At 41.8% G+C, this 24,624-nt stretch overlaps 1 protein-coding gene across 2 annotated transcripts; it reads right to left on the bottom strand.

Annotated features, from left to right (window-relative positions):
• Positions 1 to 6,075: 6,075 nt before the first annotated feature.
• Positions 6,076 to 23,543, bottom strand: LOC100753467 (glutathione S-transferase alpha-3). Of its 2 annotated transcripts, XM_027392796.2 has the most exons (7): positions 23,389 to 23,543; positions 17,105 to 17,212; positions 13,010 to 13,061; positions 12,266 to 12,398; positions 11,057 to 11,198; positions 7,667 to 7,798; positions 6,117 to 6,448 (listed from the first exon to the last, which is right to left on the bottom strand). In XM_027392796.2, exons 2-7 carry the CDS (start codon positions 17,189 to 17,191, stop codon positions 6,329 to 6,331), a joined length of 666 nt encoding a protein of 221 aa, XP_027248597.1. In that variant the 5' UTR covers positions 17,192 to 17,212; positions 23,389 to 23,543; the 3' UTR covers positions 6,117 to 6,328. The 2 variants fall into 2 exon arrangements, with proteins under 2 accessions (XP_035308838.1, XP_027248597.1); XM_035452947.1 differs by lacking the exons at positions 7,667 to 7,798; positions 23,389 to 23,543 and having other exon boundaries at positions 6,076 to 6,448; positions 17,105 to 17,191.
• Positions 23,544 to 24,624: the final 1,081 nt, after the last annotated feature.

The following is a 24,624-nucleotide window of genomic DNA, read 5'->3' as shown; positions in this document are numbered from 1 at the left end:
TGCCAGCCTTCTCACTTTGAGTTTGTTTTGTTCTTGAAAATCAATAGCCAGCACAAGCCTGTGTGACCAGACAGTGTGGTCCCTCTGTGTTCTGGCATCTACTACTTCTCTCTCTTCATCACTATTGAACAATCCTGCTGGCCCCAGTGCTGGCCTTGGCTACCAAGCGCTCACCTGGCATCTGCCTCCCCTGAGCCTGGCTTCTTAAGCTCTCTGGAAACTGACTTGCAGATCCTTCCATGGGAGCATATGGGTCACCTGTGGGGGTCTAGTACCTGATGCAGAGAGAGAGATGAGGGATGATAGCAAGGATTCTTGACCTTGAGGAGCTCATAAATGTCACCCCGTTTGTCCTGGCAGCTCCCAGCTGTCTAGAAAGTAAACTGGTCTTTGCATTTCAGAGGTCCCTGAACATACATAGTTGGTACCCAGGCTCTGGGGTTGCAGAAAGTTGTGTTGGCATCCAGGATGGCTGTCCCTGACAGAGCAACCAGTATTTGCCCTCTGAATTTCTTGGTCACAAATTTTCCCTTGCTAAAATGAAGTTAAGGGCTCCTACTTCATGGGAAAATGCAGTTTTATCTGTTAACTTCAGAACAAAGAACCAGTGTAAGGAGCTCTCCAGGCTGATTATGAGGAATAAATGAGGTGCTGTGTGTGAAGGCCTTAGCACAGTGAGCAGTTATTGAGTATCCATAAACAATAGTCTTATTCTTCTCATCACTACACAAAACAGACATGTGTAACCCCAGAAAACCTGGGCCTCACTTCTAGTTCTGAAATGAATGACCCTTGCCAGCCTCAGTTTCTTCATTGGTAAAATACAGACAGCACCGTCCAGCCTTTGGTCACTCTACTGAAGACACTTACCCTGTGGAAGGCACCATTGTAAGCTCTTTTCCTGTTAACTCATTAAACCCTGATTTCATACCAGCTTTGTGCATGAGGGAACTGAAGCACAAAGGCCAAAAGTTAAAAGGTCTCAGATAAGGGGTTTGAAAAGGTAACTGAGATGGATTGTTGAGGAGGAAGGTGTTTATTTAAAAAGTGAGCATTATGAACAAATAGATAACAGCATGACGGGAACTCTGAGGAGAGCTCAGGCCTCAGCACCAGAGAGAGACAACATGGAGGACTCTGCAGAGAGAAACGGGAGGTCTCTCCTGTTCCCTTTCTGATGGTGGGCAAGTTTCACTGCACCTGTACTAGAAAGGATAGAGTGGAGAGAAGGATGTGTGGGCACCAGGACCTTCTTTGAAGAAAACTCTCTGTTAGCTAGGGACTCAGACAATGCCTCAGTGGGAGCCTGCCTGTGTTTGTGACAGGGGAAGAGTTGCTGCTTGAGCTGGGTCTGACCAGTAACCCTATTTCAACCTTACATCCTACAAGAAACAGTCAAGCGACTCTTGACAGATGGAGCTGGGATTCTGAACCAGGCAGATCCTGGTGTAGTGGCGCACTCCTTTAACTGCAGGGCTTGGCAGGCAGAGTCAGGCAAATTGCTGTGAAGCCAAGGTCAGCTGGGTTGTTTAGCAAATCCAGGACAGCCAGCGCTACATATTGAAACCCTGTCTCAAAACTGAAACAAATATGAAAGCACAGTGAGAGGCTGTTCAGAGGAGAGAGCCCTTAGCCCAGGTATAGTGTGTCCATGATTGCTGGCCAGCTCCAGGCCAAGGCCACAGGGACAGGGCTCCTCACAGTGCAGTGCCATCTAAAGCAAGACTGGAAGAGAGCAATGTCAAAGATCAAGTGTAACAAGAGGAAAGCACACGCCCCCCACCTCGTCTTCTTTCTCAACCCCAGTGTGTGTGTGTGTGTGTGTGTGTGTGTGTGTGTGTGTGTGTGTGTGTGTATCTTGTAGTATTGAAAAATCTCATCTCAGGAATAGCACACATTTTCTGTCAGGATCTGCCAGCGATTCTGATGAGACTGATAGAAACCTGTTTCATTTTCATGTGAGATAATGAGTAGTACAAATTCTCACAAATCTGTTCAGGGAAGATAAAGATGGCATGACCAGAGGTATTGTGCTGTAGGTGCCATCTGTATTTTATCTCTCCCAACCCCTCCTCTCCTCCAGACCTGTCCCCTTCCCTCTCTTCTCTTTTACTTCAGCAGGCCTTTGTGTGTGTGTGTGTGTGTGTGTGTGTGTGTGTTTTCTTTCTTACTCTCACTTTCCCAAATCTTCATTGTTTTTTTTTTTCCTTACACCTCATGCCCTGTTTGGTTTATAGGAACTTGCTGGACAAAGTGAGGAATTACTACAGAATCTGGAGTAATGGGTGTTGTGAAGCCATTGTGACCAGGGACTGGCTGCCCCAAATCATGAGAGAGAAAACTTTTATCTGTTTCCCCAGTCCTGAGGAACCCTGTGTAGACTTTTGGCCTACCTGTTGACAAGAATCCATCATAAGAAGATAATTCTGAATATCTAATTGATTTATAAAATAATGAAATTTAATGTTGTGTTGTAAGTACAAAGAATCTGAATGTGAGATTGTATTTCAAGGCTGTGTAGAGTTGACCTTGGTCTCCTCAAATTCTCTCATTAATTTTTGTTTGCTGTATTTATTTTGCCTGTAGTGGGTGGTGGTATGGGATAAGCTGGTGACTAAGGCATGTCTAGATAGAAACTCCCAGGCTCTCTTTTAAAACTCCTTTCCCTCCTACCCTGAATTTCAGCATACATCCCAGGACAGTGTTGGTATGTGTAATGATAATGAACCTGCACATGCCTGAGTGACATTAGATTTTTCAAAATGAGTTATATGCTTGAGTAATTATCTAGGTTTCCCTTTCAGACTTTTGAGTTTTTAATTAGTTAAGGTTATTGACTTATTCTTCTACAGTTTCATAAGTCATACTTTAAAAAATCAAGGTTCCCCTTCCTTTTGGCTCCTTCTCAATCTCATCAAATCCCTCCTTCCCAACCCTTTTGCCTCTTTTCATGTCTTATTTTGAATTGGAGGAGACATTCTCAAACAGGCCCGATTTACTGGCTACCCCAGATATTTATCCATGTCTGGAGACATTTGTGGTCTGGGGGAGAGGAGGTGGGGAGTAAAACAGAACAAGATGTGAGGGAGCTAGGGAAGCTTCTAGATGTCTCCAGCTGAGGCTGGGAATCCTGCCTTGGCAATTCCCCATCCCATAGATGCTGACTTACCATTTAACTAACTTGTGGACTAGACTAAATTCGAGCCCTGTTTTCCTGATGTTCAGATCAATTCATTTCTAATATAGATTATAAATAAAATCATTTAATAAAAAAAGTTCTACAGAAGAATATATCCAACTAATAAAGTCAAACAGACAGAAAAAACACAAGAATTGATATGGACATACAACACTTGTGCAAGGGCATTACAGCAACTAGATTTTCTACTGGTCTTTGAAACACTTGGCTTCTTGAATGGAGTTGGTTTCTGTTTTTTTTTTTTTTTTTTTTTTTTTTTTTCTAGAGTTATATGGTTATCTGGGAATCTGTTAGGCTGAGAAGGCAACAGCACCTTGATTTCCATGTGTGAGTAACATAACTTGCACTTAGGTGGTCAGACACTGCCAATGACCTTCTAGTCAGTGACCTTCTACCTTAACTAAGGATATGTAATGTATTTATTTGTTTTTATCTCATAAACACAAAATAAAGTTTCTCCTCCATTCTCACTGCATGGAATCACTTGTGGTTTGTCGGTACCGTATTTATGAATGGCTGTTTGGTCAAATGAACTCATTACCTATTTTAATGAGCCTAATTTTGATATTCTGCATGAAAAGGAGTCTCTGATTGCTGTAACAAAACACCATGACCAACACAGCTTATGAAAGAAATTTGTAGAGCTTCAGAGGGTTAGCATCCATGACCGTCATGGTGGGGAGCAGCATGGCAGCAGGCAGACATGACACCAGGATAGGAACCAGGAACTTACAACTGATCCACAACCACAAGGCAGAGGGTGGTGGGGAGAGGAACACACTGAGAAACTGGGAATGACATGGGCTTTTGGAATCTCAAATTCCACCTCTGGCGACGTACCTTCCTCAACAATGACATCTCCTAATCCTTCCAAACAGTTCCACCAACTGGGGACCAAGTATTCAAATATCTGAGCCTATGGGGGTCTCTCCCATTTGAACATCTAGTGTGTCATGGTTCAGATACAAAATGTTACCCTGGGACCCATGCGTTGAAATCTTCGTGCCCGAGTACACAATCCAATCCTAAAATGTTATTGAATAATGAGGTAGACACCTAACCTAAGCAATGGATTAACCCCTTGCTTGATTAAAAAACAAACTTGACTATAATATAGGAAGATAGTGAACTGTGGGAGGTAGGGTCTCATTGGAGAAAGTAGGTTGCCAGGGGGCCATGCCTTTGAGAGCTTATCTTTCTTTCCCTGGCCTGAAGTTCCTCTTCTGTGCTTCTCAGTTGCCCAGACCTGAGCAGCTCTCTTCATCACTCCCTGTCTATTTGATATCATCTGCCCTATTTCTGCTCCCAAACAATGGAGCCATCTGACCATAGAATGAAGCCCCTGAAACAGTGAGCAAAACTCAGTCTTTGCTGCCGTTGACTTGTCTCTCTGGAGTGTTTTCCCAGCAGCAATAAAATAACACACAGTGGAGGAAATGTTCTTGGTATTCTGAGATAAGAGCCTGGAGTGACTTAAAAAAAAAAAAACAAAAAACATTTAAGCTGGGCATCAGTTAAGGGAGGCAGAGGAAGGCGGATCTCTGTGAATTCGAGGCCAACCTGGTCTCCAGAGCAAGTGCCAGGATGCCAGGATAGGCTCCAAAGCTACACAGAGAAACTCTGTCTCGAAAAACCAAAAAAAAAAAAAAAAAAAAAAAGAAAGAAAAGAAAAGAAAATGAAAAGTAACTAATATAATTATTATTGATTAATCTTGATTACCAATTTGATAGGACTTAGAATAAACTAAGCGATAAACCACTGTGTATGTGCGTGAGGACATTTCCATAAGGAAAGACCTATCCTGAATCTAAGAGGCTCCATCCCATGGGCTGTGATCCCCAACTGAATAAAAAGGGAGAATGTAAGCCAAGTGTAAGCATCCCCCCTTCACCCCACTTCCTGACTGTGGATGAAATGTGATTGGCTGCTTCATATCCCTGTTACCACAGCTAAAGCTACTCTCACCATCATGCCTGCCCTGAATAGTAGACTGGACACCCAAAGTTTAAGTCTAAAAAGCCCCTTTGTCTCATAAGTTACTTTTCTCAGGTGTTTTTGTCATAGCAGAATGAAAAATAACTATATCACTTCTCACCCAGAGACTAGAGGCATTCTTAATAGATATATACCCAGAATTAACTGTTCCCTAGCATGGTACTTTAGGATAAATTCTGTCCTAGAGTATGTTTCAGTCTTAGCTGTAATTCCTGTCAATGTGATCTCATCTGGAAAGATGGTCTCTACCAATGTAAAACGTTGATGCCATACTAGACTGGTGCTGTCCATAAGCTGATGATTGGTAAGACGGATGTCTGGGTGAACATGCCCATGTGCACATGAGCACACGATGCCATGCTACCATAGAGGTAAATATCTGGGTATTATATCAACAAACCAAGGATATTCAGCATGGTTCCAGGACAAAAAGGTGCTAGGAAGAGGCAAAGAAGAACCCATCTTCAAAGCAGAACCTGGCACATCTCAGACTTAGATTTCAGACATTCCCCTCCCTGAGAACTGTGGGAGGATATGTTTATATTATTTTGATGCACAGAGTTTGTGGTACATTCCTATGGAATGTCCAATTTTGTATTAGGAATGCTTAAATTCTTATTACAGTAATTTGAGCTTCTGGGGTTGGAGGCATGATGGCATCATAATGCATGCAGCTCAGAAGGAATGAATGCTCTATTTTGAACGTAAACATACTGTTTATGTACTTGAATGAGAAAAAAGTTAATTAGCTGAAGGAAACAGTTCTTCACAGTGTGAGTGTGCACTTGCATGAGCCAGAATTTGACATGAATATTTCGACTTACCTCTGTTTGGCAAGGATATGACAGCTATTTCATAAGAATATTTGAACAGTCCAGAGTCTAGGAAGCTTGTTCTATTTTATTGAAATACAAGGAAACATCCTAGGAAGTGATCATGATTTCAATTTTGACTAGAACCAAATAGCATCCTAGCAATTCTGCATAGGTCATGACTACTTGAACTAATGCACAAATCTTGGAAAACGTGTTAGCTTCACAATAAGCAGGAGCAACATTTAATCAAAACACTTCATTGTTGCAAAGCTTTAGAAGGTTGCTCTTGTGGCTGCTGTTCATCAATATGTGCCTGATCTAACTGAAAATCTTCATTGCTGATTCTACACATTTCTCATCCTCATAAGGCTTCCTCTGGCTGCCAGGCTGAAGAAACTTCTTCACTGTGGGGAGGTTGCTGACTCTGGTTCTCAGTGCCTGCAACAAACAAATCAGAGCCTCAGAGAGCAGCTGAAGAAAAAGCTATTATTGCTTGTGCAGCACTGTGCCCCTGTCAGTCAAAGACCAACCGATCCCCTTCATCAGCAGCAGGTGGAGGTCAGAGACAGACACTCAGGGAGAATGAAGTTGAGAGGGGAAAATGGAGCTTTCCCCCAGTACATCTTAAACACTCCTTCTTCTCGAGTGGTTCCCATCTTCTTCCATGAAGATCTGGGACAATAGAGTCAGAAATAGTGATAGAAAATAAAACAGGAATCTGGGTCCAGTCACAACCAACCTTCACACTGAGAAAGGAAAGTGGGAACTGTCAGGGGCTGGCAGTATATTCCAGTGGTACAGCACTTGCCTGGTGTATGCAAGGCTTAATCACTTAGCACAACACAAAACAAAGACAATAAAACCAGTAAGGGAGCTGGAGAATGGCTCAGTGGGCAAAGTGCCTGCTATGCAAGCATGAGGGTGTGAGTTTGGATCCCCACAACCCACATAGAAGCAAGTACAGTAGTATGTGTCTTTGCCCTGGCACTGTGGTGCAGAGGGTGGAAGAGACAGCTCTGAAATTCATTGGTCAGCCAGTCCAGCTGAATAGATGAGCTCCAGCTCAGGGACAAACTGCATCTCAAGGATGAGATAGAGAGCAATACAGGAAGGCATCCTATGAACACCTCTGGCTTCCATCTGCATAGGCACATTTGTACACACTCAGATGAACACATGCATACATCACACACACACACACACACACACACACACACACACACACACACACACACACACACACTGGAAGTTACTGGATTGGGGAAATGTGTTTGTGAGGGAAGCCACTGTAGAGAGAAATGCAAGGTTTGGTATCATAGAAGCTTGAAAAGACATCTCCAGATAGGTTTAGTGTGGAAGGATAAGTCTACAGCAGTGACAAAGAGAATCTCCTTGAAATCAGGATTAAATCCAAAGTGGAATAGGGTATGGGGGTGCGAAGCACCTTGGGCCCTTCGTTCTTCCCATTATACAAGACAAAGTGTACTTCTTGAGATAGCAGGTGTCTCAGACCTAATGTCTAAAATCTCATTTTGTGGATATAGCTGGGGCCCAGGGGTGGCTGTGAAGATAGGAGGAAACTAGAAGTTGTCTCAAAATATTGGATCCTATGAGGTAAGATATGGGTTGCCCCTCATAGGGTTTAAAATAGAGCACCTTCAGCAGAGGGAAGTTGGCCAAAACGCTGGGGTCCAGCTCTTCCACATGGTAGAGAAGTTCAACCAGGTAAACATCAGCCCTGCTCAGCCTGTTGCCAACGAGATAATCTTGTCCATGGCCCTTTAACACCTGAAGGATTTAAGATGTTAATTAGATGCAAAAGAAAACAGCCATCAGACTGGGCTTCTTGACTTTTTCTGAGGTTCTCAAGTCAAATTCCATTCTGCTGTCTTTTCAGGTGTGTAAGGAGCTCCGCATCTTTCTCTATATGTAAATTACACTATCATTTTGTTCTTATGCCAAGTAGTTGTTCATATTTCTATGTATATATGCATAATCTGATATCTATTTGATAACATTATTTTGCTATTGTTGTTTTTGGTTTTTTGAGACAGGGTTTCTCTGTGTAGTTTTGGAGCCTATCCTGGCACTCGCTCTGTAGACCAGGCTGGCCCAAAATCAAGAAGCACATCTCTGCCAATCTTTTTATCATCTGTCTTTCACTGCTTTTCATGTGCCAAACTCCCAGCTCCAGCTGCACTATCCACCCCGCTCAATGGCGTGAAGTTCTGACGTTTGAGGGTGTACCGTATTCTGTAGTCTCTTAGTGGGAAGTGGCTTCACTTGTGTGAATACACCCTTCACCCTTGAGTAGACTGCTTCAGTGACTACAGTCCCACTCGTTTGCTCCCAGTGTCTTTCTATGCATGACATGAAGAGTAATCTGGATCATTATCTCCTCTGCAACATTGACTTGGGCTCTTTATACACTGTCACATCCTCTCAGTGCTGAGGCAACAAAGGGTTAACTGCATGTATGTCTCTAGTGAATTTTGGAATGCCAGAAAAAAATACCATGGTGGAAAGAAGAATGTGTAGGTGGGGGAGGGGAGGAAGGGACACGTACAACAAAGCCAGCACCACAGGATATTGAATTTGGCATCAAGTAGATGATGCCAATATGTTCTTTAATCTAACTAGCCTGATTTCTTTCTTTCTTGCTCTCTTTCTCTCTTCCTTCCTTCCTTTCTTTCTTTTTTCCTTCCTTCCTTCCTTTTTTTATATTTTGGAGACAAGGTTTCATGATTGTAGCCCAGGCTGGCCTCAAACTCACTGTGTACTTAGCCTAGTCTTGTTCTCATCATTCTGCTTTTATGTCTTAAGCTTGGCTTACAGACTTGCATCACCATGCCTATCTCAACCTTTGTAGATGATTGAAAGTTTTTATAAAAAATATTGAGTAATACGTAATACATGTTACTTCAATGTTAGAGTCCTGAAGAATAAAGAAGAGAAATACTGTAACACTACCAATTAAAAATAATGTTATCAGGCCAGGCATTGGTGGTGCACACCTTTATTCCCAGCATTCAGGAGGCAGAGGCAGGAGGATCTCTGTGAGCTCGAGGCCAGCCTGGTCTACAGAGCGAGTGCCAGGATAGGCTCCAAAGCTACACAGAGAAACCCTGTCTCGAAAAACCAAAAACAACAACAGCAAAATAATGTTATCAAATAGATATCAGATTATGCATATATACATAGAAATATGAACAACTACTTGGCATAAGAACAAAATGATAGTGTAATTTACATTTTTGCTGATATTCTAGGGGCTCTTTGGTTTCACAGTATAGATGACAAGCTGTAATGAATAGAGAGCATCTAGGAGTCCAAAATAGTCTATGGATCCTCTAACAGTGGAGCCAGTCTTTATCCTTAGAGCACAAATGGACTTTGGGAGCCCATTCCCTATGGAGGGATACTATTGCAACCCAGATACAGCAAGGAGGATCTAGACCCTCCCCCAAACAATATGACAGACTTTGAAGGTTCTTGGTAGAGGGCCTCACTATCCCTGAGGAGGAGTTGGGGCGGGGGGCATTGGGCTGGGTTGGGGTGGGTTGGGTGGGGAACATGGGAGGAGGGGGGTGAGGGATGGGGGGATGGATATGTAAATATGAGTAATTAAAATAATAATAATAAAGAAAAAGAATAGAGAGCATCTCTTCATGGACTAAATCCTAATCTGTCAGAATCCCAAGGGCGACAAGGGAGAATCTGAGGATATGAGTACTTGTACTCTTATCTGTGCCCTGGGTCTGACACAAATCAGTTAATATTTGTTGAATGGAGGAAGGAAGGAATGCAGAGTAATTTAATGCTAAGTAAGCTTTTACAAAACAAATGGGAACAATAGGAACTATTTGCTAAAATATCTCAACATTATTGAAACCTGAAGAACAAAATGCCCATGGTCATTGAAGTAGAAGTGAGCAGAAGTCAGATGGTTTTCCTTCATCTGCAAGATTCCTGCCAGTGACATGCTTAGACATTTCTTTTTTGCTCAGTTTGGCCTCACATAGTTTGATTCTGAAACATGGCCTCTTCATTTGTAAATGAAACTATTAGTAGGATGATACACATACAACAATAAAATGCACATATACATATGGAAATAGAGCTCTATTCCATTATATCTGTGCAACTTTCTTGTAAAAATCTTAGAGCAATGTTGCTAACTCTGGCAGTTATGTTTTTCTTCACATCTCCTCACTGTCTCTTCCCTTCCATGCCTCTGTCAATATTGGGTAGCTACTCTGCATCCATCCTGAAACAGTATAAAACTCTCCTCATGGGGACCTGTTTCAGGCCTCCCTATACTTGGGGAAAGGTGCTTTCTGTTGTGTTATTCTCATTTGATACTCTTGAGTCAAAAGATTAGTTCCAGTGTTCTGTCAAATCAAGCCCAGCTTCCAGTGTGGCTCAGATGTTTGCATACCCCAAGTTCTAATTGAGACTGTGAACTCTGTCAGAAAAATTCTATGGTGGGTCATAGCAAAACAATATTTGGGGGGGGAACTTATATTTGCTATATCCATGTCAAAGGCTGTTTACATTCCACTTTTACACAATGCCTCAATGGGTGCTGAATTAACAAGTCCATTCTGAAAGGGAGGACCAACAAGCCAAGAGCACCTAGACCTTTTTTCTCTTGCCTCTGTTGTAATTGAGGATCTCTGTCTCCCCCAAATTAAGATGATAAGTACCCTATCACAAAGCACTATGCTGTTAGTAAATAGGACCCTTGAGAGGGGAATAGATCCTACAGGTTAGGGATCATGAATGGGTTTCCTGCTCCCAGCAAGGGGCACCAGAGAGCTGCCACCCCCATCTGCTGTTGAAGACACAGACAGAAGGCAAGCATGCATGAACTAAGAAGCAAGTCTGGCTAGAAACCAATCTATAATGTCTTGATTTTATACTTCATATTATGCTTTAACCCACACAGTGCTTGACATCTTTGTTGTAGCAATGTTAGCTGCTGAGATGCCCCTGAGAACTAATGGACCCTCTGAATGCTCTGCAGGTCAAAGAGCTGGCACTCACCTTCTCATAGGCAGGGAAGTAACGGTTCCTTGCTTTGTCCTTGATCTTGGCAAGGTTTGCCTCTTTCTCCTCTTGGGGAATATAAGGTTGATGGAGAACTATTTCATCCAGATCTGCTATACCTTCCGAATACATGTCAATGCTGAAAAACAGACAAGCGTTCTGCCAAAGTCCTTTTGCTTCAGCCTCAGATTTTATAGTTGAAGGATGTAAAAGACAGGGGTAAAATAGTTCACCTTGATGGGGCTGTAGACCTGGTAATAATAGATTTTTGCTTGCTGACTAGCAATCCTTTGAGATTTTTTGTTGTTGTTGTTGTTGAGACAGGGTCTCTATGTAGCTCTGGCTGGCCTGTATATATACTTTGTTGACAGGCTGGCCTTAACCTCAAATATCCTCTGCCTTTGTCACTGAGTACTGAGATAAAAGCAAACGCCACTACCTCCAGCAGCATTCCCTTTTAAATGACCTAAAGGGCAAGCAAGCAAGGTTCCTCTCTTCATCCATTCTTCTGTTAACATAACTCATTTTCTTTTTGGAAAGTATAGTATTTGAACATAAATAATACGTCTATAAACAGTTCTGTGCAATTACTCAAGTATTTTTATTTCTCTTGTGTACTTATCTGGTAATGGAACTGCTGGGTTATTGTTGACTTGGTGTTTAAGTTTTTGAGAAAAAACCCACAGTTCCAGAGAAGATTTAGTTTGAATGGGGACATTCTATCAGGAGAAAGAAAACCTCATGATCAGTCTTGACACCCACAAACAGCCTCCAGTTCCCACAAAAAGCTTCATGCAATGCTGATGTCTTTGTGTCAGACTCTATGAACCACAATCAACCTGACGGATATAGATTTCCATGGTAACCTAGGGTCCTGTCAGAACTGGAAGATCAGCTCTTAAGATCATTGATTTGATACCAGTCAAAGACTTTTTCCTTGTCTAAAGTTATTGGCTACAATGTTGCTTCTGAAGACTAAACAAACAAAAATGGGACTCCACCATCTCCTATTCTACATGAGACAACCTAACCCCTCCTATTTTTCCATCATGCCCCCTCACATTCTTCCCTCAACTCCATAGTAGACTTCTTAACTGATGTCAGTGTTTGTATGCTCAAGCACTCAGGCCCTTTTTGTTCATGAGTCCTTTGCTATGGTTCACTCAAGATGGGACCCAAATATTTCCCAGAGTAAACATATCATACAGGGCTCTCTCCTTCATGTCCTTCCCATAGAGGTTGTATTTGGAGGCAATGTAGTTGAGAATGGCTCTGGTCTGCACCAGCTTCATCCCGTCAATCTCCACCATGGGCACTTGCTGGAACATCAAACTCCCATCTATTAGATGAAGCAAAGAGAAAGGAGAATAAGATGTTTATGGGCTTATAATACACACAGACACACATGCACACACACACACACACACACACACACACACACACACGGATACATTCATTCCATGGTAAGACACATTCAAAACAAAAAGTATTTGGCGAAATGACAGAAATTCTAAAATAGGTAATTACATGATAACTACCATTTGAATGAAATAGCATTTAAATTTTTTGTTTTCTGTGTCTTTAGTGTCTTCTAAGTTCTATCATTTTTATCTTATTTATGTTTTTATTTGATATTGACAATATTTCGGTATTTGTTGCCCAGGATGTGATGGTGGCATGAATTAAACAACATTTGTTTGTCCATGCTAACAGCAGCAAGCATGCAAAAACAGAGAGAAGTCATTCATGGGGCTATGGGGATGACTTCAGCAAGTACAGAGACAGTTTCAGCCCTTTTAACTGAGATATTTATAAGATCTGCTTACAGTGACTTCAGGACTTACAATTTACCACCCTTTCATCAATGAATACTACAGTTACATAGGTACTGTCTAATTTTAAAGCTCCCACTAGAAACCCTCTCGGGAACATTTAGATCTTTGTTCTTACCATTTCTTAACCTTGCCAAGTCATCCCGAGTTTTCAGAAATTTTTCTTCAAACTAGAATACAGAAAGAATAAACAAGTCTTTATTAATTGATTTCATTGAATTCCTGGCTTTTCACTTTAATGACTCCTATCTGTAGATAACATGAGAGAAGGGAGATATTATTTAATTTGTCAAGTACACAGGTGAACTAGTCATGGCTTGTGGGAGTTAAGAGCAGATCTTTTAAGAAAAGAGCTGTGGTCACAACACATCACTTCTCCTTTTTGTAGTTGACATTGTCTTTCCCAGAACTCTACCTATGTATTAAGTTATGGGTTACAGAAATGACAGTGGAAGGAAAATGCTGACCATTTCTTGTAGCTATCATTTATAATTATAATATTTCAGCCTATTTCCAAGTGAGATCAGAAGGAACATTGTGTGTCTCCAGTATGGAATATGGCACACAACAGTGCTTAACATCTGCCAGTAGGCATGGTCTGTAATTACTTTTAGCAGAATGATCTGTAACTATTTTAAAACACAATATTGGAAACATTACAGAGGTAGGTTACAGTCAAATGTTGGAATCTCAACTACAGGCCTCTTTCAACCCTTTGACTGGTGAAGAATAAGCTTGTTAGATCTGGCACAGATGTGGACAAAGCATGGCTCTGTAGGGGTTAAAGATTACCCAAGATAAATAGGAATTAGCCTCTTGGTCTGAGACACACCAAGCTCTCCACAGTTTTAATCAGTCTCTGCACACTTTCCTTCTTTGTGGGAATTCTTGTTCACAGGTGCTTTTTGACATTATCCTTTTAACTTTTAAATATAGTTAAAATTGGTCTCATATTGGTGAAAATGTGCTTCATCCTAGATCCATATCTAATCATTTAAGTATTTTCCTGAAATTACAGAGGCTAGCTGAAATCCCATACAAAGAGTCATCAAGGCATGTGACTCTTGGTGACATAGTTATGCCATGTCTCATACTGGCTGTGAAATTGTATAGTCAATCATTTAACACAGGAAAGACTTCATCCGCTCATGTGTAAACTTAGAGGAAGTGTATTCTTCTTTAAAAGAATGGTGGCATGTTTTCAAAACACTCAGTACCTCACTGGCCCCACAGAAAGCAAATATCCTTACAGAATACAGTGGTGTGATTTTCAGTGACTTTTCCACTTTCATGGAGTTCCTGACTGTAAAAGGTCAGGATATCAGGGTTACTTAGCATACTCTGTGTATCAGTTTCCTGTGGATCTGTATGATCACATGGTGTCACACCCAGGGACAAGAAGGTGGTATGATAACAATTTGCCGAACACCCAGCCCAGCAAAAACATGAAGGGTGGAGGGTGGGCACCCCAGGAGGATGGGCAGGGTGGGATGTGGCTGGAGTGGGATGTTGATGCAGAGGCTGCTGCTGCTGGATCGGCTGTAATGATCATCTTTTCTACACTAAGTAGGATCCAGGCAACTTGTTCTCAGCAGGCTCCTCAGTCATGCTGAGAGGCAGGAGAGGAAGCTGACATGCCTGCCACTTGTTCTTCCTGCACTGAACTTGCTCTTGAAACACAAGGCCACCATCTAGTTGCTTTGGAAAACAGACCACTGGTTTGTATGAAGAAAACAGTCTGTGATGCTGCTACAGTTTTGTTCTCCTTTCTTCATTACATTGAAACCAGATCAGGCCATACAATCCACATATTCACAGAGTGGTTGTGAATGGGTGCTAATCTGAGGCTTTGGTGAACACTTTGCTAGGAAGCTGAGGAGGCAGTGGAAGCCCAGCTGAAGGACAGAACCTCATATTGTAGTCCTCCCTGTCTGACCACCCCCTCCCAGAGACAAGGGCAGTTTCCATGACTTCCTTTTCAGAAGACCTGTCACCCAATTATGGGGTCCATCTGGCCTGTACTGAGAAGTTTTGTTCCCCTTGTAACAGTTCTAGAATGCAGTGTTCAAATGAGTCACACAGATCCCCAGTAAATAACTTGACTCCATGTCTCATGCACATAATTATATGGAAATAATGTAATATATGGAAATGAAGCTATGTCTGGCTGTGAAGGAAAACTCCTGGAAGGAGTCTGTGTGTGTGAAGACTGATGGACAGACTGGAATTTTGGCATTGGGAAGAGATTGGAATTGTGTTAAGTTCAGAGTCTACTTACTTTATCTTGGGCTAGTTTTACCCTTGTATAACAGTCATTCCTTGTCCCACCTTGTATTTGAACTAACATCTTGTGATAATAAATAGAAACCTCTTAGAAGCTATTAACTTAGCAGAACACCAGCATCTACCAATCCAACAGCTAAGAATGTCATCAGATAGCATCTTCGGTCTATAAACCATTTCCCCTCATCTTTTTGTCTTTGCCCTTCCAGTGTACCCACAAAATATTTTAAACTTGCCTTGATCTATGACTTTCTTTGTTCTGTAAAAGTATAAAATCCCTGTGAAACTGCTTTCATCTTTGTAGTGGTTTGAACAAGTATGGCCCCATAGACTCATGTGTTTGAATGCTTGCCCTATAGGAAGTGGCACTATTAGGAGGTGTGGCCTAGTTGGAGTAGGTGTGGCCTTGGTGGAGTAACAGAGTCAGTGTGGGTGAGGGCTTTGATGTCTCATATGCTCAAGTTACATCCAGTGTGGTAGACAGTTCACTTCCTATTGCCTACAAATCAAGATGAAGAACATAGAGCTCTTTCCTCAGCACCTTGTCTGCCTGCATGCCACCATGTCCCATCATGATGATAATGGACTAAACCTCTGAAATGGTGAACCACACCAATTAAATGTTTTCCTTTATTAGAGTTGTGTGGTCCTGGTTGCTTCACAGCAATAAACACTCTAATTAAGAAAATTTTGGAATATGGAATTTAGGGTTACCCAAACCTGTTTTCCCTGCGCCATGGTCACTCATAATGGCTCCAGAATAAACTATTTATTACTTTTAAGATGAGATCTGTGGATTTTATGTTCATGATGCTTCCCAAAGGCCAGTATTGCATCCTTTTTGTTGCCGTTGTTTTGCCCTATATCATCAGGATTCAAAAAACAACCTGACTTTTCTAGATAATATGAATGAATATGTCTCACGGTTAACAGAATGTTTGCACTGTGTCTCATGCCCACCCCCTCCTCTGGGGTGTATATTTTCACTATAATTGCATTCATTTTCAAAGACTGTATGCTTCAGTCCTTTTATTGTTACCATGTTGGGTATGTATATGTGTAAACAGAACATTATAACGTTCCTCGCTATACCCCTCATTTACTTTCAACAAAATTGTCAGCTGAAGGCAACAGGCTTTCATCTACACATCTTCATTTTAATCACTTGAAGGGAATCTCAAATTTCATGTACACTCACACCCTCTATAACAATGTTTGGGTCAACCGCTAATTGTTTGCACAAAGGTGGCCCCATGGATTACAGTAGAATTTCAGAATTATTACTACATGGTGAATACATAGATTAAAAAAGAAGCAGGATGAGTGGAACTATATTGGGACATTTAGGAACATTCGTGGAAACATTCCTTTAATGCTGAAAACATGGACTGGAACATGGAAAACCTTCATTTGCAGAGAGGAAAATCATGCTCCATTATCTGCTTTCAGGAATGTCAAGCAAACTCATGACAGAGTGGCATCTCAAATAAGCCTCAAGAAGGCACCTTAGAAGAAGATATTGTCCTCATAAAGGATAAAAATGCATGCACGTCACTGTCCCGGGGCTTTCCAAGGGGACAAGATATGGAGGAGGGTGGTGACAGTAATGACTGAGACCACCATCAGGCTGAGGATAATGTGTGTGCACAAGTTATGTATGTACAAGTTTCGATAAATGACAAGCTTATTTAAGTGTTTTCAAAGATTTATTTTCATTCCCTCTCTCCATTCTGGTGTGTGTGTATGTGTGTGTGTTCGGGGAGGCTGGTGGAAGACACAGATCTGGACTTGGAGTTACAGGTGGTTGTCAGCTGCCTGAAGCAGGTGCTGGGAATTGAACTCAGGTCCTCTGGAAGTGCAGCAAGGGCTCTTAATTGTTTGGTAAAATCCATTTCAGATTCAACTTAAAATGACTCACGTCAGAACCTACCTCTACTCCCGCTGCAGCCAGGAGCCACCGGACAGGCTCCATTCTGCCCCGGCCATCAAAGTAGTGAAGGACTGGCTTTCCCGCCATGGCAGCAGTCGCTTGGTTTCTCTAAACAGGAATGAAATACACGTTGCTTTTAAAGTCTGCCCTGTGAGGGTGTTTGGACAGCAGCAACTACACGGAAGTGTCTGCATTCCTTAGGGCAGGGTTGGAGACATTCCAACAGTATGTTCTTTGGTCCAAATTGTTACCCATCAAGAACTACCCTCAGATTGCCCCAAGCCAGTTTAGTGTCTCCATTGGTTAAACTGTGACTTAAAACTAAAAACTGTTTCATAGGTGAGAGTGGAGGACAGTAATGTGTGGGACACTATAGGAAAACAGAACCAGCAAACTACAGTTTATTGTGGACCTCTAATGGTCCCATCCATTACACCCCACTCTCTTTTTCTCTCTTCCCTTTCCTCCTCTCATCTGCCCCCTCCCCTGCTTGGTGAAGGTCTAACCCAGGGTTTGCATATGCTAGCAAGCTCTGCATCTCTGAGCCACATCCCAGCCCAGATCTCTTCTGACACAGTGCCTTTAGTAGTCAGTCACACGACCACACAAAGTGCCTCTTTCTCCATTTTTCAGTTAAGGAAAATCTTAAGGCATTGTTCATAATCACACCAAACCAATGAGAGACATGAGGAATCACAGAGAGGAATAAAACCAAGAATGCTCTGTCTCCTCATATGTGACGCCTCATATCTGAGCACATCAAACCCAGAAGATATGGCTAGCAGCAATGAGCAGGGCGGCAGGCAGGCACTGTTCAGCCCTTTGGCTGTTAGGCTGTTTGATCAAAAGCAGAGATTAGGCTTTAGAAATGTGTTTTACTGCATGGAGAGAGTACGCTACGAATAACTGAGTTGCCCTCGAAAACAGTCATATTCTGCCCACACACACAGAGTGCTTATTCCTTGCTTATTCAGAATGTGATATGATTGTCTATCTTTGTGCCTGCATTTCTGTGTGAAATCAAGGAAAAGAGGTGTTGCTGCAAGCATTTTACAGAATTGATGGCTAAGCTGGGGGTGTCTCCATCTGCCACACTGGGGACTCTCATCAGTTCATCTTCATTTTATCCTAACAAAACATTCACCTAATGGGGCTGTTAAAATTTATTTTCAGTGTATGGATGGCAGACAGAGGTTTCTAGAGGTGCTTACCCAAAATGAAGCTCTGTTCCAGTATTCATGCTTCCATTCAAAACCAAAGTCTAGGTTTTATTAATTATGGTATTGGTTTTCAAATTATGGTAGAAATCTCTATGAGGGTTTGAAATCTAGCATTTTATTTTGATGATATAGAAGAGTATAGGAGTTGTCAGAGTGCAGAAAGGGTTAAGGACATGGATGTGTTTTCAGTTCAGCATGTGTATGCTGTATAGGCACATGTCTATGTCCATTTGGTCATTGAATGAATAGGACAGCTTGCTGAGTCCTTTAAGAAAATGTGACACTCCCTATCTCAGGCTGCTTGGACAGAGCCCAGAAAAGAATCAGAGAATAAAAAAGCAGTGGCCAGAGAGAGCATGAGTGTAAACAAATCACCCAGGAGTCACTGAGACCAAATGCTCCAGTTGCTGGAGTTGGAGGAAACTCCCTTCCCCCACCCCAGACCCAAAGACCGTTATATAACATTACACTTCTTGGAAAGTTTTGATGTTATGCAGCTGGAAACAATATTCTTGTCTTTACCAAAGGTGTATTTTTTTTAAGCATGTGCGCTTGGATTTAAAATAGCAAGCTACTTTAAATAGCATCACTTAAGATGTAGAGCTCCTAAACTTCAACCTTTACATTATAAAATCTGTTGGCGATGCAATCACCCCATCATTCTTACACTTTAGAATGTTAGTATTGCATGTCCTTATTAGGGGATTAATCCAGCAGGATGAACAGGAGAGTAAAGCTCACTTGGCTTCAGGTGTTTAATTGTGGACTCAGAGCCAAGTGATTAAAACCTGCTCACTAATCCTATTACCATTGATATGGGATCATGTTCCCCCATCTAATTTTCTCCATTTCCAAACAAGAGCCTTCCAAAGACTGAGCCACCACCAGGACAAAGGGCATCACACAGCCTCAGAGTCAACAGAAAGAGAACTAGAGAGACTGAATGATTTGATGGGGTCGCAACATGGTCCTCAGTCACAGTCAGTTCTGAGGAGTAACTGCTCTGTCTACAACCACCATGGGAACAGCTCCTGATGGCTTACAGAGGTCTTCATGGAGTTCAGTGAGAAACCACACACTCCCTCTCTCACAGCATTTGACTATTGTCTTTCTCCTGCTACAAGTCAGGGCTGCTCTACTCCACTGGAGCCCCCACCCCCACTCCCCAGCTCCATGCTGCTGTCCTGAGGACCTACTGCCTATTTTCCCAGAGTCCTCAAAGCTAGTCAAGGTTGAAGAGAGAATGAGGGAGCCTTTAATTCATGAATGCCTCTCTGTGAGCAGCTTTTCAGGAACTCCAGAGACTGAAAGTTTGACAAAGGATTTCAGGGCTTAAGTGAAGACTTAAGGAACTCAGTGTGATGAGGTCTAACACAACTCCATTTGTTACATTAAGAAAACTAGCTTCTGTTCGAGACTAGCCTGGTCTACAAGAGCTAGTTCCAGGACAGCCTCCAAAGCCACAGAGAAACCCTGTCTCGACAAAATAAAAAAAAAACAGAAAACTAGTTTCTGCCTCTGTTGGTACATGATTGTAACCCCAATACTTGGGATGATGAGGCAAGAGAATAATGAGTTTGAGACTCGGTTGAGGTATATATTAGAGCTTGTCTCAAAATAACAAGAAAACCTGATATAAACAAACAAAAAGAATGTGAAGAAGAAAAAGGTTCTAAAGAAATTGGGATCCTTTTTTAAAATGAATCCAGTGGTAAATTAAGGGAGTCATATCTCTGGTGAATTCTAACATCTGGTTAAGAGTGCCAACCCCTTAAGAGGTAGAAGGGCATCTTACAAATAAGTCCGTTCATTTAGAGATATGTGGACTCAATAGTTTACTGGATCAGAGTCTCAGTTTTTCTTCTTACTATAGAGATAGTTACACCTGTTTACCTTCAGGGGTCAGTGAGCAATCCAATGGAAATATATATAGAATAGAAATACATATATCATAATAGATATATTATGATAAACACAGTACAAGCACATTCACCATTGCCCTCGTTCCTGGAAGATGAGCATGTGTTTGAAAACAGCAGCCATCCCATCTGCTGCAATTGTAATGCACCAGAGAATGATCACTGATTTGGTCCTTTCCTTGTGGGGTTTTACAGGGATCCATATGCCTTATGCAAACCTGACAGAGAAAAATGTACTCATGGTAACTTCATATTAACTGTTTCTAGGAACCTCAACCTATGGATACTGATACAGTGACAATCAGAAGAAAAGGCAAGCCATCTAAGAGAATGGGGACTCTATCCATTTTGAACGGGCGTTGAAGTGCTACTTGCCAGAAAGAGCAGATTTTGGAAGTCCTTTTCTCCCTTCAACGCAGAACTGACTCTCATACAAATATTACCATGCAGCATCTTGCCAGCCTGCTCTTCTATAACATCTATTCAGTATTCATTTTAGCAGAATTATTTCCTATGAATTGGTAGACCTGGTTACATTGGCATCTGGACTTTCAGAAAGTCTCACTATCTCTCTTCCACAATATCCTTTCCCACCTGTGGTAACATTTGTTCCATTGCATTGTTGACTTCCACATTTTAACAACCTGTGCATTTTAGCTAACTGCCAAATGCTCCAGTGTTTGTCCCTTTCATTCATACTTCTGAAGTGGTAGCCCCTGAGAAGTCAGCTCCTTCATTGACCTCTGGCCAGAGCTTAGGCTGCTTCCCCACTGGTGAGGTTGGAGAGACATTGGGCAGCCACATCCTGAGGGTAGGGTACGTGCATGTAAAATACTCTTGGGTGGTAGATGCCAGAGATTCCTCTCAACAGCCTTAAACAGAGGGAAGCCCTTCTTAGGAAGGGAAAGCCAGTCAAAATAGCCAGTAGATATTTCCTCTGGATTAACATGATTTTATGAAGGGAAGAACTACTCTTATGAGTCTAAGGACGCTAAGGAAACCTAAGAGGCATAGGAAGATCATAAAAGCTACAAGATTCACAAGTGAACAATTGCTGGGAAAGGGCTGTCTTCACTGGAGCTTCCTACAATCCAGACAGGATGTTCTGGTAGGCAGCTTTTGAGTCATAGCCAATGCCTTTGCATCAACCATGGTCCTATAAGAAACCTCAATAAAGTCCTTGGTTCAACAAGCTACATGAAATAGTTTCCTTCATTTGTCAGTGGTGCCCTGTGTAGGGTAAGTAGATACTTATTCATGTCTCCCCAGGAAAGGAGGTTGGAGAACTCTGTCCCTGCCATTCTTCTGCTGTGCTATCAGCTGCTTGAGTCTTACTGAGAGGATGTCACTGGTGACATGCTTAATTAATGGCACACACAGATTAGATGAAAATCTACTACTCCTGATGCAAAATTATTTCCACAGTAATAAATGTCAGTTTGGATTTTCCTAGCCTACATAGTTTTAGGATATTGTTGCTGGCAGTGGGAGCTGTGACCCAATGCCGCCACCTGTAGGAACTCAAGGAGTTTTACTCAAGAGACACCACTCTCTGGAAACTGGGTGCATGGACTGATGCCTCAGAGAAGAATTTCAGGGTATGTCAGCATAGAGTAAATTTGGAGTTCGTTAAGATAAGGTCCTGCCTTCCACTCAAAGATCAGGGAACTTCTGAGTGTAGGTAGAGTAGAAGTGCAGATAGAAAGAACCTACAAGCTGGACAACAGAGAGAGGTGCTGTGAAGTGCAGTTCTCTTGCATGACATGGCTGTTGCATACTTGAACCCATAACCACCATGGTTACAGGCACAAAATCAACCCAGCTAAAAGATCCAGTACGAGATAGAAGGGCTACCTACCAATGCTTCATCCCTACTTGAAAGCTATTGGGAGCTGACAGATGCTGAGGCAGGGAGAGTCACTTCTCTTTTGGGGGATCACCTTTGGGAGGTTGATTATTACCCCATGTATGATTCCACGCCTATGTGCATTTAGGTAAAGATAATAGGACTCAATAGATAGTAAAACAAGATGAAGCCCAGAAGTTGGGAGGGGGAGGTGAGGAGAGGCAAGGCAGATGGAGTTGGAAGGATGAGAGAGAGGGATTGTGGAGTGGATATGGCCAAGATCTCTTGTACATACAATGAAAATAGGGTAAACTGAAAAATCATTCATAAAAATGGTCTTAGTATGTATCTAATTAGAAGCTTCAGGTGGAGGGAGAGGAGGGCTATTTGGAGAAGGAGCAAAAAAGAGGGCAATAAAGGGCAGCAGGGATAGATATTATCAAAGCATAATGATATACTCGATTGCAAGTATCTTGATGAACTCAGTTACTTTATATAGTGGGTGCACACTGAATATTTCTGAAAATGAAAAGAATAGTGGTATATATCCAAGGGCACACATCGTCATGTTAAATTTGTGGTTTTAACTGTCTAAAGGATTAAAAGATTAGGCAACATGTTTAGACATGCTTGCTTTTATCCAGAGTTTATCAATAATAAACTACATTATATATGGTTTATGAGGCATATTGCACTGGATTATAGGCAGATAAGATAGAAGATAGAATACAAATCAAAAGGGATCAGCAATCAAGGCAGATGCAAACATAATTCATGATCTTAATCAAAATCTCGGTCAGCAGAGGCGAGCTCATTTTCCTTTCTCATCTATTTAATTCTCCCTGTCCTACGTCTTTCCTCAGCTTCACAATAGACATTGTGAGGCTGTACATTAGCTCCTTTTATAGAGAAAGCAACGCTGGCACCGGTACCATGTTCCTCCTCCCTGGACATGACTCCAGTTTGTCTGGGCTGTTACCCCCTCTTCCGTATAAAGTGAATTTGTCTCTTATCAATAAATTCTCAGTCTCAGTTGTTTAAAGCCTTCATTTTTACACCTCTAACAATGTATCCAGCAGAAATGGAATCTACAATTCTTAGACTGTCCTGAAGCACACGAAGTCTGTATAATGTGAGCACCAAACAAATGTTTTCTTGTGCTAAAGTATTTTCTAGGTGTCAAAGGGCTCGTGTGTGTGTGTGTGTGTGTGTGTGTGTGTGTGTATACTCGAGAGTGCATGTGCACGGGAGCCGGAGCATGCATGCATGTTAACAAAGTTGATGTGATTTAGTACTTACCTTGTTAAAAGCTGCTCCCTCTAAAAAGTTTCATAACACATAACAGTTCCTGATGTTTTATAAGCTCTTTGTTAATTTGAATAAGCCCTTCCCAGTTAAGGCGAGACAATCCAATAAGAGAAAAGCTGCTCCCACACTGTCCAGTGGCAAAAAGTTTCTATGAGAGATTAGAAGAAAAATGCAAAGTCATGCCTGTTTTGCAAAAAGTTTGGTTAATGTGTTACTTATTCAATGCTGCTAGTGGAGAGCTTGAAGAATGGAATTCAGACAGATTTAACTCCCTGTGTGTCAGTGAGGGTGAACTGTTAATAGAAACTCCCTGTGAGGTTTTCATGAGTGGCAGGCAAGGGCTAAAGCAAGTGGAAAATCTCTGTTTAGCTAAGCTGGGAGATGCTGTAAAGAGCAAGCTGATGGAGTAGGGAGTATTTCTGTTGCCTGGGCCACCAGGAAAGGCACAGAACAACAGTTGAGTTTCAGACAAATAATGATTATTAATATAAGTATTCCCAAATATTGTGGGAATATGCTTATGCTAAGGAGAGATGTTTTCTTTGAAATTCACATTGGCATGGGTGTCCTGGATTTTACCTTCTCAGCAAAAGGCCTTTGGATGTGGTTTGTGTTTGATTAGACTCTTCTACCTTCAGCTTCTGTTGTATTTTCTCAATAATGGTGACTCAGGTTATTTTCACATTATGTGTTTAATATGTTTCTCTCATGGGCTTTTGTGTGTGTCAATCCCTATAAATGACCATAGTACCAACTCAGTAAATTAATTTAGAATGTTGACAAAAATTTCTAACAACTATGGAAGTGAAATAGTGTAGCCAACCCCAAATTATCCATCATTTCATCCAGCAAGTGCCACGTTTTGTCAGCTATACTGTAGAGTAAGTTAAGTTTATAATGTGTCCCCCTCAAAAGACAGGACCAAGTCCAAGTTCCAGGATCTTATAAACACAAAATTTTAATTTGGAAAAAGTTCTTTGCAGATATGCTTAATATGTGGAACTTGGGATGAAGCCATCTTTAATAACCCACATGAACCTTTAATCTAATGGCAGGTGCCTCCATAGTAGCAGAAACAGATGTGAACAAGGTGAGCTGGTGGAGGAAATAGCTCAGTGGTGTTTTCCATGGACATCTTCAATTCATTTCGCCTGCATGCTTGCTTTGTCTGCAGGTATTTATGTGCAGTGCCTGAATCCTTGGTACCCACATTAGCTGGAAGATGTC

The sequence above is a fragment of the Cricetulus griseus genome, assembly GCF_003668045.3.
Source record: "Cricetulus griseus strain 17A/GY chromosome 1 unlocalized genomic scaffold, alternate assembly CriGri-PICRH-1.0 chr1_1, whole genome shotgun sequence".
NCBI classification, from domain to species: domain Eukaryota; kingdom Metazoa; phylum Chordata; class Mammalia; order Rodentia; family Cricetidae; genus Cricetulus; species Cricetulus griseus.
The sequence above is the reverse complement of the archived record's forward strand: the minus strand, read 5'-3'. Positions and strand labels throughout refer to the sequence as shown.

Excerpts from the sequence above, each read along its gene's own strand:
- LOC100753467 (XM_027392796.2), bottom strand. The coding sequence starts at position 17,191 with ATGGCGGGAAAGCCAGTCCTTCACTACTTTGATGGCCGGGGCAGAATG. Across the intron at positions 13,062-17,104 it reads TGGCTGCAGCGGGAGTAGAG|TTTGAAGAAAAATTTCTGAA; the intron begins GTAGGTTCTGAC and ends TCTGTATTCTAG. Across the intron at positions 6,449-7,666 it reads CCAACTTCCCTCTGCTGAAG|GCACTGAGAACCAGAGTCAG; the intron begins GTGCTCTATTTT and ends TGTTTGTTGCAG.